Source organism: Symphalangus syndactylus, chromosome 5 (genome assembly GCF_028878055.3).
Source record: "Symphalangus syndactylus isolate Jambi chromosome 5, NHGRI_mSymSyn1-v2.1_pri, whole genome shotgun sequence".
Classification (NCBI taxonomy): Eukaryota; Metazoa; Chordata; class Mammalia; order Primates; family Hylobatidae; genus Symphalangus; species Symphalangus syndactylus.
The window spans coordinates 124,284,410-124,300,000 of record NC_072427.2 but is presented as its reverse complement, the minus strand read 5'-3'; the positions used below and the strand labels follow the sequence as shown (position 1 = coordinate 124,300,000).

At 37.8% G+C, this 15,591-nt stretch overlaps 1 protein-coding gene across 4 annotated transcripts in view; it reads right to left on the bottom strand.

Moving 5' to 3' along the window:
• FBN1 (fibrillin 1) overlaps nt 1-15,591 on the bottom strand; it is a 336,957-nt gene that overhangs the window by 29,397 nt on the left and 291,969 nt on the right. For all 4 annotated transcript variants that reach the window (XM_055279034.2, XM_055279039.2, XM_055279035.2 and 1 more), the window contains 6 exons: nt 13,930-14,052; nt 10,133-10,258; nt 8,071-8,187; nt 6,719-6,847; nt 5,958-6,077; nt 2,837-2,962 (listed from right to left, as the gene is read on the bottom strand). In XM_055279034.2, coding sequence (XP_055135009.2) covers nt 2,837-2,962; nt 5,958-6,077; nt 6,719-6,847; nt 8,071-8,187; nt 10,133-10,258; nt 13,930-14,052 — 741 coding nt within the window. The remainder of the gene's footprint in view (nt 1-2,836; nt 2,963-5,957; nt 6,078-6,718; nt 6,848-8,070; nt 8,188-10,132; nt 10,259-13,929; nt 14,053-15,591) is intronic.

The following is a 15,591-nucleotide window of genomic DNA, read 5'->3' as shown; positions in this document are numbered from 1 at the left end:
ACCACCTCTGCCTTTTTCATTCACTTCCATCACTGTTTTTCAATCCCAGGAACCATACTATCATAACCACCTAAGCACTTATGTTAAAACAGTTTCACCAGCTTTTATTTCGTGACAAAGAAGACTGTAGGAATAACAGAGTTGCCAGAGATAACAAAGGAAAGGTTTTCATGAATTAAAGTTCCTATCTATCTATCTATCTATCATCTATCTATCTATCTATCTATCTATCTATCTATCTATCTATTATATTTACCAAGTTATGGAAATCAAATTCAGGTAGCCTCCCCAATAAGCTTGCTCAACCTTTCATGGCTACCAACTCATCCAGATAAATCATCTCTCTAATTTCTATTCCACTTCCCCATCTGTTGTGGCAAGGACCTGGCAAGCACCTTTCAATGAATTATCCTTCTGAAGGTCAAGAGCAATAAAAGTCAGTCCTGTGGCATCTCTGCCACCCAAATGTTTGCTTTGCTGAGAAACTTCAAGATTGAACAAATTCTCGTTTCTTGGAGAACACTTTTGATCTCTTTTATTCTTCAAGTTCTTTGTCACATATAATGTTTTGTATTTATCAGTCTTGTTTTTATTATTTATGCCTCCAACTACCTTTAGATATAATTCAGTGACTACTCACAAAAATGTCTCAACAAATATATGAAAACTTAACTCTCTGCTTTGTCTTCCAGTTTGTAGTGTTTCTTTAAATATGTATGTTGTAATATTGGTGTGTTAAAATTCTCATTCTCTTTTCCTTTAATAGCTGACCTTGTCCCAGACCCCAGCTCTATCTCCCTCACACCACTCCACTCCACCCCGAAAAAAAAAATCTTGGCATTAGACAGAGAATCAAATGCACGAAGTTTTGAGTCAGTCTAAGTGGCAAATTCCCTTCGTTGAACTTTGCAAGTGGGAGTGGCTCATTTACACCTGTGGTCTTTTGTGCCAGGCTCTGTCCACCTGAGTCCCATGGTATTCGCTTTTTAAAAAACATTATCCACGGTTCTGTGGAATTTTCTTATTTCATGGGCAATAGAAGTCTGACTCCTAATTTGTCATCTTACAAGAAAAACCCAGCTCTCAACTTCCTGGCTCCAGCAAAATCTGTGCTCTGTAGGAGATTTACTTTAGCTTGTGGTGATTCTCTAGAATTGGCTTATTAATCAAGGGTGCCTTGCGTTGGGGAAGAGAGCTGTGCTCGCCCACATACTTCAGGACTCTCTGGGATGCCTGTTTACCAGTCCATCTGCAAAGAGCCCTTAATGACCTCGAAATTTCATCAGAACTACAAAAGTCACTTTCCCTGCTTGCATTCCTCAGTTCTGGCTCTGCCTCCTGGAGCTGAGCATGTGGCAGGGCTGCTCACAGCTGGGCTGATTCTTCCTGCAGCGTTAGCTTGCTCTGTGATGGGCCAGTGCAAATTGAATTAATAGCCTAGGAGTTTCCTCTGGCCTGCCACATCGGCAGATTCACACCTGGTTTCTCACTGCTTTCTTTCCAAATTCAGGCCAAGCCAAAGGCACACAAAAACAAGGGAGTAGGAGTTAGAATTTATCTGGCTGGTCTGTACCATGCAGAATATCTGTTCAAATTAAGCACCACCCTGAAATCCACACAGACCACTGACAACTACCAACAAGCTGAAACCAACCGGAGAATTCTCAACACTCTCCTTCTTACTTCCCAGATAACTAGTTGAAAAGTAAAAAGTTAATCAGATCATTAGAATAACAACAAGAGTCTACAAAGGACTCAGAAACTAACAAAGCTTTGTCACATATCCAGTAAGGCTGGTTGGGCAGATATTATTGTTGTTTAAAATGAGGAAATTGAGCTTCCAAAAGATTAAATGACTTGCTCTAGACTAAATATGGCAGGGCTGGGACCCCAAATTCAATTTTTTGAATCTTAAATGATATCCAGCGCCTCTTCCATATTTGGTAATATGGAAGCAAAACCAAAAAACCATGCAAAAAAAAAAAAAAAAAAAAAAAAAAACACCCAACAACCAAAACAGCAAAAAAAACCCAACTCAACACCCAAACACTAATAACAACCAAACAACAAAAGCTAAGTGGAAAAAAACGAAATACATGTGTTTGTTTCATCTCTCTTCCCCGGAATTCATGAAACTAGTTTGTGTATGTAGATAGCCATACACAATTGCATTGTTTAGAAAAGTCTAAACAGTTTTCTGGGACTTAAGTACATACTGTGTTATGCCAAAGTTCAGTTTCCTTTTGATTTTTGTTTGAAATTTGAAAGTCGTTGGCAAACCCTTGAAAATCTTTACTGAAATAGTTGACAAGTATTATTCCTAAAAATGAACAATGGCCCAGCAAGAATCCTTGTCAGTTTAAATTTATTTTTGTTTTCTTGGAGAATTTGTGATATAAGGGATGGTTACCATATTGTGGGGGCAGATGGGTTAATGTGCAGTTTTTCAGTCTCAAGTCTAACTTTGGACCCACATTTTTCAGCTTATCTCTTCAGAGGTAGGGGATATGTATGTAGCTCAACTTTCCCCAGGCTTTGCTGTTTCGGTGGCTCTAGGTGCTTCCCCACTGATGGGGCTATCGGCATTTGTGTTCTTAGTGGGAGAGAGGTTTATGTGTCAGTACAATTGTATAAGCAACTATAACTTGATGGATGAGTTTTTAACCTTAAAAGTGAAAATGAACCTTCTGACATAGGTTATCATTAGACCTCTGGGTGAATGAAAACTCTCCATCTTCCTGTTCACAAAAATACAGAGCTTCGCCATGTTTGAAAAATAAGACCACCACAAATAAACATGGAGCAATGAAAGCCCAAAGCCTTCAAAGACACTTACCTTGGCACCTTCTTCCACTGGAGGACAAGGAAAACCCTTCTGGACACAGACATTTGAAGCTGCCTTCAGTGTTACTGCATGTGCCCAGGGCACAAATTTCTGGCTCTTCGACACACTCATCAATATCTAAAAGAATCGCATGGGTCAAACAAAGTCAAAACATGATGCAGACACCATCAGGTACCAAATACACAATGTGGACATACAAAAGGCAACTGAGTTTCCAAACTCTTAAAATAATAAAGGTATTTTTCTGTACCATAACACTGTGGACTGGACTTCTAGGTTGTCGTGACTTTAAAAAACTTAGTTTTGACAGTTATTGATATAAAAATGGAATGTGCAACTGCCTTCTAAGGGGTGCAGTGACAAACGTCTCTTACCCAGACTGAGTTGCTTGGCTAACTAGAAAAGTCAGAGTAATTTCATAGTACCCTAGGCCAGGAAAGAAGCATGAAATTCTAGAGTCACACTGCACCATTGTTCAGGAAGCAGAAATGCTGAGACTTCAAGCACGTTGCTAGTGAGTCACTCAATGTGAGATCTAGGCCTTTGATCCAAATTTACTCCCCTCCAACCATCCACGGAACTTTTCCCAATACCCCATGCTATAGCCCTAAAACTGTGAATTTTACAAGAACACTAAGACTCATGACAGTCAGTATAATCCTATGAAGTGCAAACTAACGATATCATAGAAGATGAGGCTCCTAACTGATTTGTGGGTTAATCTTTCTTGCCCAGGCTTTTTCTTTCATCATATAGATAATAGGAAACGGTACACTTAGAATTGTGGCATGTTTTCTTTAGTATATTATACATCTTAGCTCCTGTACAGGGGTAGTTAAGAGTAGCCAATAAGAAGTTTGAATGGCTTGAGTAACCATATGTCCTAGTTTGCCTGGGGGAGCCCCAGCTTATGCCAGTTGGCCTGACTTTATTGTTAATAGTGCCCTTTTCTACTTGGGTTGGTCAATAAAACATATGATTGCCTGTGGAAATATACGCCCACTCTATTCCAACAAACTCACTTATCTTTCCCCCTGACTTTCAGCAGGAATTTTTAGTGAACAAAGTGGTAAGTCTTAATTCTGAGCCATGCTACTTTTATGAGAATACTTTTTTTTCTTCAACAAAACGCAAAATATCTTTGTATCCTGGGCTCTTTATTTTTACATTTGTGCAGAGGTTTCTACTCACACCAAAATGTACTTGCATTACACAACTTTATTCTCAAGAGGCCCAACTAAGGAAAAGTTGAGAAATTAACTTTATTATCTTGACTTAATACTGTAAATACCACGCAATAAATATTCTAGAAATGTGCAATGCCAAGTGATTCTCTTTCTGTGCAATGCAAAATCAGCTTCTCCATCATGCCAGGTTATTGGGTTGCATTTATACCTGTGTTACGTTCCCTGTGGTTTATTAATGAATCTGAGATCTACTATTGCCGATTGAATTACTCCATTCTGACACTCCTTCCACCCCTATATCCAACCTTTTCTTAATATAAAAGTTAACTTTTGTGAAAATGCTCAAATGTTTTGGGTTGTTTTTAATTATTATTACTATGACTATTTCTATTATGGTAGAAATTAGCCTGTACATGCCAACTTATTAGGATAGGGCCAAATATTGTAGAATGGGCACATTCATTGACTGTGTAGTCAGTTTTCTTTCTATATATATATATTCATCCTGTTCATTTTAGTGAACTTAGGTATTGATAATAAATAAAGCCAATTTTTAATAAAAGTAAAATAACATGCATAAATAATTTGCATCTAGACAATTTCAATAAGGTGTTTCCATTTTAAATATCACCACTTGATTGTTACTTAAATTGGATAGATAATAAAATTTCTAATTGACGATATTAAAAGTAGAGAAAATTCTCATTGTGGATTAGATGCAGACCTGTTTAAAGTCAGGGGCGTGAACTAGGTGACTTCTTGAAAATCCTTTCAACCCTACTTATTTATGAAATTCTAGCAATTAATGTCCTTCACTTAATGATATGACATATTTGTTGAGGTTAAAGGAAGGCCCTTGGGAGGCTGAGGAAGGAGGGTCATTTCAGGCCAGGAGTTTGAGACCAGCCTGGCAACATAGGGAGGCCCCATCTCTACAAAGAACTAAAAAATAAGCCAGGCATGGCGGCACATGCCTGTAGTCCCAGGTACTCCAGAGGCTGAGACAGGATGATCACTTGAGCCCAGGAGTTCAAGCTTACAGTGAGCTATACTCGTGCCACCATACTCCAACCTGGTGACAGAGTAAGACCCTGTCTCCATTAAAAAGAAAAAAAAAAAAAAAAGGAATGTAATACTGTAAAATTTGCTGAGAATTTATTTCAAATAACACATTTCCACTGCTCTATAGGTAAAAACAAAATAAGGCCAGGCGCAGTGGCTTACGCTTGTAATCCCAGCACTTTGGGAGGCCAAGGCGGGCGGATCACAAGGTCAGGAGATCGAGACCACGGTGAAACCCTGTCTCTACTAAAAATAAAAAAAATTAGCCGGGCGTGGTGGCGGGCACCTGTAGTCCCAGCTACTCGGAGAGGCTGAGGCAGGAGAATGGCGTGAACCCGGGAGGTGGAGCTTGCAGTGAGCCGAGATTGTGCCACTGCACTCCAGCCTGGGTGACAGAGCAAGACTCCGTCTCAAAAACAAACAAACAAACAAAAAAAACCCAAAAAAACAAAATAGACAAACGATATAACCACATTCATCCAACCCTGAATGTGGTCATTTAAAGATTTTAACTGGAATCAGGAGCTATTTTTAGCTGCAAAGAATCGCCACTTAAAAAATATAATTCAGAAATACTGGGAGTGGGACACAGCATTCCTACCAACAGTATGAAAGCACAGTGGAAAAGAGTCAGGATCATATGATCAGTTATATGCACAGAACAAAATAACTTCATCAGAGATTAGCATGAGAATTAGTGCTTCTTGTCTTTCCAGAAGGATGAGACCACGTCATACCTACGCCCTTGCATCTGATTCTGATAAAATATTCCAAAATGAAAATGTCATTACAAAAATTCTCATTTTGCTAAGTCCAGTGGATACCCGACACTCCTCATTTGCTACAACTGATAGCCTTCCTACCTTCACACTTGTCATTTTGAAGACTGTATCCAGGTGGGCAAATGCATCTGTAGGAACCATCCAAGTTTTGACAGGTACCTGGTGCACATTTTCTAGGTTCTAGAAGACATTCATTGATATCTGCAAAGAAAAGGTAAAAATATGGAAGAGGTTCCCACTGGCATGACTTCCATCAAACAATTAAAATTCAAAAAAACTAGAATAAATCAAAGAAATACATAAAGCAAATTAAAGTTCATAAAATTCCACCATGAACAAAAATATGTGATAATAAAAATAAGCTTTATCAGCTTTTAAAAATGTATAGTATAACAACCATATTTTATTTTACCTGCATCAAATTAAATGTTTCCAGAAAACTGTAGCATGTGAAAAGTCAGTGAGTATATAAAGATTTTAAGGATACCCAAAAGATATGAGAGCTTACCACAAAAGTATTTTAAAGGAAAAAACTTAAGAAGGGAAATCATAATTGCTTACAGAGCAATTTAACAATTTCACTGTTTAACAGTTTGAGTATTCTCTGTGAGTACAATAGCTTAATTTTTAAAATAAGGGAAAAAGTGATTTTATATATATGCACATATACATATATGTATATATACTTAAATAAAAACAAGCCTTTATAGGGAGGATTAATATAGTTCTACTCTGACTTTTCCTCCAGGTTTCCAGAAAGAAGCATTAGAACAGAGACTGCATGATTCCTTGAGTGGTCTCTGGAAGCATTCTTTCCAGGTCTTTCTAAGTCCTGTACTTACCCACACAGGTCCTCCCATCTGGAGCCACCTCATAGCCTTCATTGCACTGGCACTGGAAAGACCCCACTGTATTAATGCATTGGCCATTTCTGCACAGATTCCCATTTCCACTTGCACATTCATCAACATCTGCAGAAAAATCCCCAACAATCCTTTAATATATTCCAAAGATGTCATAATCCCAGCAATAATCAAAACATTTAAAGGAAAAAATACTTCTGCATTTTAGTGGCCTTTGCTGGCTTAGCCAAACAAGAAATTCCAATGGAGATCTAGTTCGCAACAACAGAACTGGCTTTAAGCACCCATGCACATTTAACAACAAGATTACATTATTTTATTAGAGACTGACAATTTACATTCAAATTTCCTATCGGTTTTTCCTTGATTTTCGTTTAGATTTTATTTCTAAATTTTAGATTTAAAAACTTTTTGATTTAAAAAATAAAATCCTAATACACAATTCAGCTGAGGGCATTATTTTGTATTCTTGCAATTAGAAATATTTAAATTAGCCTATAGCACAATAAAATTTAAAGAATTTGGCTTATTGCTCTTGCCCAGTATGTTTTAGAAGGGAGATTCCGTAGATTCAATGATTTAAGAGAGGCTACGTGAAACATCTAGACCAGAAGGTTCACAGTCCTGAATCATATAATTTCTATACAAAGACTCACTTTTGTATATTTAAAAAATTTTAAGCTTAATCTAATTCCATTTATTTTGAAATTTATTTAATTTACAGCAAAGTAGACATAAAAGTTATAGCTGCTAATGAGCATTTTAATAAAAGTAATGGATATAGTTACAGTGGTTCCCCCTTATCTATGGTTTTGCTTTCTGGGGGTTCAGTTATCCAAGGTCAGCTGCTATCCAAAAATAGGTGAGTATAGTACAATAAAATATTTTGACAAAGAGAGAGAAAGACAGAGAGAGAGAGAATGCACAAGAAAGTATAGTCATATAAGTTTTATTACAGTATATTGTTATAATTGTTCTATTTTCTTATTAGTTATTGATGTTAATCTCTACCATGCCTAATTTATAAATTAAACTTTAGTCTAGGTAGGTATATGTAGGAAAAAACATGGTATATAGAGGGTTCAGTACTATCTGTGGTTTCAGGCATCTGCTGGGGGTCTCAGAACGTATCCCTCACGGATAAGGGGAGACTTCTGTAATATATTTGATGTTGAATCAGCACATTGTATTTGACAAGTCCCATAACCAATTGTTATGCATAAGATAGCATATATTTTTAAAAGACAGCTGGAACACTAGAGATGATGCTAATTACAAAGAACACAGATAAAACTGACTTCCTTTGCTGATGCACAATTTTGCACACGCACCTATACAGTCATTGTTATGAGAAAGGATGAAACCATGATTGCAGCGGCAGTTGAAGGAACCAATTGTGTTCCGGCAAGTTCCATTCCCACAGGCATCTCTTTCGCATTCATTTATGTCTAGTAGGAAAAAAGGCCATAAAGAAACATAATTACAAGTAGAAAAAGTGGTTACACAGTTACAGTGGCTAAAGAGCATTTTAGGGTTCACCAAGCCTCATCCATAGGCTGAGAACTTCTTGATGTTGGTATCAGTTCCAGCAGCAGTCATCCCTGCAAGAAACCAGGCAGCGGCAAAGCTCTAAACCTTGGGAATAAATTGTTTCCTTGGCTGGCCAGTGAAAGGAGGCAAGCTAAGGACATGAGACCTGAACAAAAATTATTTTATTCTATTTACTTCTAGAATTCTCCACCCTTGCCACTTTTCTCAAATATTTTCACTTGAAAATGGAAAAAACTCTGTGTACATCTGGGTCTTGAGGTGTTGCCACCTTTGGCAAACCTCAACCTTCAAGATTCTCACTCCAATTTACCAAAAAGCAGTGACTCACCTGGCATTACCCCACAATCAGCAACAAAATAACTCAGCTTTCTAGCTCACCTGCCATTTCAGACAACTTTTCCTTTTTCCCTACACCCGTAAAAAACATAGAACAACTTCCACCAATGATGACTTCTCTCACTTTTCTAAGCTACCCCAATGAGATGGCACTTAATTTGTTCTTTTCATACATGCTTGCATTCTTATTCGCCTTTTGATTGGTCTGTACTTTTCTCTGATGATTTTGTAAAGCTACTCTGGCATCTTGTATGTCTTTGCATCTCATCACAGCAGCTAGCATATTTCTTATAAAGCGTAGGTGCACATTATATTAAGGGGGAAGTAAGAAAAAATTTAATGAAAGAAAGTTGTTACGGCCGGTTTGAAAGAATGAGGCACCATGAAGAGGGACGAGAATGAAAGGAGAGAGACAGAGTGGAAGGTAACAACGGAGAATAGCAAAATGTAATGATTAGAGCTAGGATTCCCTTTCTTTTCATATTTTGGACATGAAGATAAATGATCTGTGATTCCTGAATCAGGAAGCTATTGCTAACCCAAAGGGACTCTAATGTGTGTCTGTGGTTGAAGACTACACCCAGATGAGTCATTGCTAGTAATCAAGAATTTCTACCTTGATTCATTTTTAGCCAAACTTACGAAGTTCTTTGGTTGGGGACGTTCTATGTTAGGGGGCTCCAGAAAATTCAGATGAGAGATGTAGAAAGAAAGTTGGGCAGGGTCATCATAGCTTTTGCACAGGTTAGCTGCCCAGTGATGAGCAGGGCTGTCAGTGCTCTTGTCACTACTCTGGAGAAGATACAACTTTATAAGAATGTTCCCAAATGGATGAGCCCAGTCATAGCCAAAGTCAAGGACTTAAACATTACTATATTAATTGTTCTTTCAGCTGTGAATCTGATTTATGTTCTTAATGTCCCCAAAAGACTTAATGGTATTGCTTTAAAGTAGAAAAAGAAAGGAAGGAAAAGGAGAAAATGATTCATTACACACTGAAGTTTATTCTAAATCAGCATCCTGACACTAGAGAAATCAGGGAAGAGATTTAAAATCCTGAGCTCTTTTTCCCCTAGAAAAATGATTAACTTTTCTTTGCCTTTGTAGGATTTGTAAATTTGCCTTTGAGAATCTGGTACACACCATAAACCCTTCTCAAAAAAATGGTCATCTCATACTCAAAAACTCAAAAGGAAATCCACATCAATATTACATATGAATAATAGTCTATTAACATTAATAAAATATTTTTTGTATTAATATCTTTTTCAATTTACCCCTTAGTCAATTTTTTCTAAACTGACCGCCAAATGAATAAAAGAGGTTTATCATGTTCAGATTGCCAAAGATTAAATAGGGTATCACTGCTGCATATCTGTCCGTGTTTTTATTTTGTATATGGCAAAAATACTACTAAAAGACTTAGTATTAAATTTTATCTATATTTAGATTCAAATGAAGTTTTCAATAGCATATTAAAAAAATGAATAATAATTGCATACTTACCCAAGCACATGGTTTGGTCATCATTTGTTTTAAAGCCAGTGTGGCAAAGGCAATAAAAGCTTCCAACTGTGTCAATGCACTGCCCATGACTGCATATATTGGGGATTTCTTGACATTCATTACGATCTGTAAATAAAAAGCATCTTAAGTGAGAACTTAGAAGACAAAATATAATTGAATAACTTACTTCTAGCTATCGTTCTCAGGAGTAATCCTAGCTCTAAACTAAGTTAGTGAAACAGATATATTTATTTTTGCACCAAAATGGATTAAAACTTACTCTCATTTACCAGGCATAGTCAGGGTATGTTAACAATACATGACACAATAAAAAACAAGGGTAAGTAATCAAAAAATATTCTGAAAGATGAGAAAACTTAGAAGTAAAATGGGGGAAAAATTCAAGCTGGGAGGATCTTCTGTTTGATTATCAGCCTTCACAGCACCACAGACTGTGGAATTAATTGAAGTATTTTGTCTAGTTAAGATTTAGTGCCTCAAGTCATGGATAGTTCATGGCTTCCTTTGGAAATTTATATCAAAGTCAAATCTTATGACTAAGATTAAGTTTTTCTTGATGGACAACCTACATGGTCGCTTGTTCAAGTTGCATCTCTTTGTTTTGTCTTATTCCTGTAACTTTTGGTTCAATCTTCACCAAGTACTCACGTCTATACAGGGCTCCTTTTAGCATGTGACAACCTGAACACTGTCTCTTTCTTTTTACTCTCATCCATTCAAAAGGAAGCCCTCTCATCTTACTTCTGCCAGTCTTTAAGCTCTAAATTATATTTATCATCAACTGAATCTTTGTTGCTTTCCTGAAATCTGATTATCTGAGGGGCAGAATTTAATGCATGAATTCACATATGACATAATTATATGCCAACTTATGTCTCTAATTTTTTAAAGCTCTATGTTTAGAGTAAATGTACTTTGAAGAGCACTGTGCCATTCTGATTTTCCTACTGTCACAGAAGAAAGCAAATGGAGTGTCATCTTTGCTGCAGATGCTGTAGGGCAGATGGCATTTCGCTCTTAGTTAAATAATCCAGACTTGCTGTTTGCCTGCAATGTCTACTCAGAACACAGTAATCATGAATGGATACTTTTTGCTGCACACAACAACCCTGCCTGTGCCAGAATCACGGAGATCTCCTCCATTTCATGTGTCTGGGCTGCCATTGTTATGATTATCTCCTATTTAGTAGATGAATCATCATACCATTTAGAAGTTCCAAGTGAAGTTGAGTATATCACTATGAGGGGAAATCGAAATAGAGCAGCTTAGGAACTACTACTAGCCTATGCAGAAATGCTATTTAACAAATTATGATTATTCCCATTTGAGAAAATGAATTTAAAGTGAGCCAACTGCTTCCCAGTATAGGCAGAGGAGACTGATTTCCGAACTTGAGGAAGGGTGTCTCAGGTCCTACCATAGTTGGCCCAAAACTTTGGCACCTTCAGGTAGGGCTGGACCTGGAAGTATGCAGGGGACAAGGTCTGTCTCATATCTGGGTTCCACAAGGAAATGGGGAGCCTTAAGGATCTTATTAGAAAGGGATCCCCAATTAGGAATTTCCTTTCATCTATTGCCCTATTTCATGATGGTTTAAATAAATGAAAAATGAAATATGGAGAGTACTTTGGAGTTCTACTGGTAAAACTAGAGCAGAAATCTAGGTTTCTACAAGCACCAGAATTTGAACTCTTAGATGATCGTATTTGAGGTTGGGATAGGAGGTCTGAACAGGCTACTGTGGAAAGAAACCCAAACAGTCAACAGAGAGAGAGAGAGGAAACCACAAGGAAGTAGCTGGGAAGAAACTGTTCCTTGTCTTTAGCGGGGCAAGACATTTCAGAAGGGGGTTGCATTTGCTCTAACCATCCAGCTTCTGCTGTCAGACTAGCATCCTGAGCTCAGATATCTAATTGTTCTCTCAGCTCTCTCAGCAATAATGTGGGTGCTATGGCCATGTGTGATTTGGGGTTTGAAATAATGTGCTTATGAATTCAAATAAGGATCTCATGATGGAGAGAAAGTTTTAGTTATTTTCATTTTAAACAGACGCAAAAAGGAGTACTTTTCAGCATGCCTGAAAAAAATGCCATTTAAAGGTATTTCAAAAGTAAGACATAAATAAAGACATTTCTAGAATGAAGTCTTCAACCCAACTGGCTGAATGGTTGCAAAACGCCAGTTAATTCCCTTTCTTCTGAGGATTTCAATGAATAAAGGAAATCAAGCTTTTGGCTGCAAGTGATGCTCACTCACAACACTTCTAGCTGGGTGTATTTTATGTATGATAGTGTCCTATAAGAAAACAGCAAAGGGCTTAAGCTCCAGCAGGCTACGGCTGAATGTCTTATCTTGATCTATAAATAGCTCTGTCCCACTTCTTACCTGAGTGTGAAATGGTATGAAATGACTCATTCTATATTATCAGCAATTCTTTATTTTGACTAGAATTATTTCATCCAGTTCTAAAGAAATATAAATTATGAGCAAAATGCAGGGAAGTGGTATCAATGCCAAGTTTCGTTAGGGTATTGTGGTTCATATCAGAGACGTCCCTGCTTTTCCTGTCCTGTATTTTTAATACATGGACAGCAACAGCTCTGTTGACAAAATGCTAAATACTTACACATGTTCCTTTAAACTCAACAAAACAAGTCTTGATTCTCAATGTGATTTTTTGTTTGGCAATTACACCCTCTTCCCACCAAGGTCTCATAAAACAATGCAAAATACCCTAAAGAGAACAGTGCACTTCCTACCACTTAATCACTGGTAGGCAAGGAAATCCAAGGAAAATCTGACCACGTTCCCTTGTGTTGTTTCATTCACGAATGCATAAAATATCCAGGAAACCCCCTGTGAAATGAACTGTGAGCAAAATAACACATTCTTCCTGACTAATATACAATGATTTGCTTTGCTAAATATACAGTGATTTTTGCTAAATATACAGATTCAGAATTACTTAAAAACTTACAAGAAAATCATTCTGAGATATTATTTTGCTTCTGGGCTGAAACAGCAGTCTTTTAAATTTTCACACCACTGGCTACAAGATACCATCAGATACTGAATAACTTCACCATGCACTGAAGTTGATAACATGCCAATGTGCTTCCTATTTCTATCACATCCCTGACAAAAGTGAACACCAAAAACATCTAATCTCTAGGGGACATGGGTATAAATAGCTAATAAAGGCTGTTGATGTTTGCTGCCTTCAGTGGGTGACCCTTTCCCTGTAAGATGACTGGGAAGAAAAGTGATGGTTTTGTTTGTTCTGTTTCTGCAGATTAATCTGACCCAGCTCAGGAGAGCTTCACTGTCTAGATTTGGGGTATGTAGCCAAGATGGTGGAAACCTCACCTTTCTGAGAGGGATTCTGTGGAAGGAAAAAAATCATTTGGTCCTAAATGTTGCTTAGGGGAGTGTGTGTATGCATAATTGTGTGTGTGTGTGTGTGTGTGTGTGTGTAATGTGTGGGGGTGAGTGTTTGCAGGCAGGGAAGCAGATAGGCAAATATGAAATCTATGTATGTGAATGATTTACTTCTTGTTTTGAAAATATCTCATCCAGAAAGAGGATTAAAAAGCTAAGTGTTTAGACATTTTGACAATATCCCTTTTTCCAATTTAGCTGAATATTAGAGTTCATCAATCTAAATCTTAACTCATATATTCTTCGGCTTAACTATCTGAAAATAAATCCAGATATCTGAAGCTTCATGAAGACAAACTTTTGGGTAGGCATGTCCAGCCTGTGGGGCACTACATACCATTGCACTGTCCTGTGGAGGTGAAGCGGTAGCCGGGCTTACAGTCACAGCGGTAGCTGCCTGCAGTGTTGATGCATTCGGCGTTGCGCTGGCACACTGGGCCATTCTGACACTCGTCAATATCTATGAGCAGAAGAGAACTGAATTCGAAGGAGAACAGAATCTGGTGTCCAGTCAATAAAGCCTCTCACATGAAAACAAATTTATATTTTATTTTGATCTGTTCTATTGAAAAGACAACATAGATGTGTACAGCAGCTTTATTTATTGCCAGAATTTGGAAGCAACCAAGATGTCCTTCGATAGGTGAATTAATAAATAAACTGTGGTACATTCAGACAATGGAATGTTATTTAGCACTAAAAAGAAATAAGCTATAAAGCCATGAAAAGACATGGAAGAAAATTAAATATGGCCAGGCGCGGTTGCTCACACCTGTAATCCTAGCACTTTGGGAGGCTAAGGCGGGTGGATCACCTGAGGTCAGGAGTTTGAGACCAGCCTGACCAACATGGTGAAACCCCGTCTCTACTAAAAATACAAAATTAGCTGGGCATGGTGGCGGGCACCTGTAATCCCAGCTACTTGGGAAGCTGAGGCAGGAGAACCGCTTGATCCTGGGAGGTGGAGGTAGCAGCGAGCCAAGATCATGCCATTGCATTCCAGCCTGGGCAACAAGAGCAAAACTCTGTGTCAAAAAAAAAAAAAAAAAAAAAAAAAGAAGACAAAAGAAAATTAAATGTATATTACTAAGTGAATCAGAAGCCAATCTGGAAAGGTGACATAATGTATGATCCCAACCATATAACATTATGGAAAAGGCAAAACTCTGGAGACAGTAAAAAATCAGTGGTTGCCAGGGGTTAGGGGAGATTAGGGGATACCCAGGCAAAGCATAGAGAATTTTTAGAGCAATGAAATTATTCTATGAATAGTTATGGAATGGTGGATACATGTCATTATAAATTTTTCCAAACCCATAGAATGTACAACACCAAGAGCGAGCTCTAATGTAAATCATCAGAGTGGACTCCGAGTGGCAATGATGTCAACGGAGATTCAATTGTAACAAATGCACCACCCTGATGGAGGATGCTGATGATGGGGGAGGCTGTGCATATGTAGGGGTAGGGAATACATGATAAATCTTTGTGCCTTCTTCTCAATATTGCGGTGGACCTAAAACTGCACTAGAAAATAAAGTCTATAAAAAAAAAAAAAGAAAGAGAGAAAGGAAGACCGAAAGCCCATTATCTAAACTTTCCCACTTCAGTAATATTTATAAATGCAAGGCTTGATTTATGACCACATATGGACTCTAATGATGCTCATGTCTAAAAACAAGTCATGAAACTTGGCTGCTAGGGCCAGCACTTGACATGGGTATAGATTAATATCCTAGGAAGCTTTGTATTTACTCAAAGATCTGGATTTTATGATTCAATAAGGTTGCTATTGTCTGAAAGGCTGCAAGAGCAGAATGCCTAAAATCTTAAAGTCCACATGAATCACTTGGGATCTTGCTAAAAGGCAGATTCTGATTTGGCATGTCTGGGAAATGGCCTGAGAGTCTGAATTTCTAAGTTCCCAGCTGATGCAGGTGCTCCTGGTCTGTAGAGAGTGCTTTGAGGTACAGGGCTGTAGAGACACCTGCTCAAATTA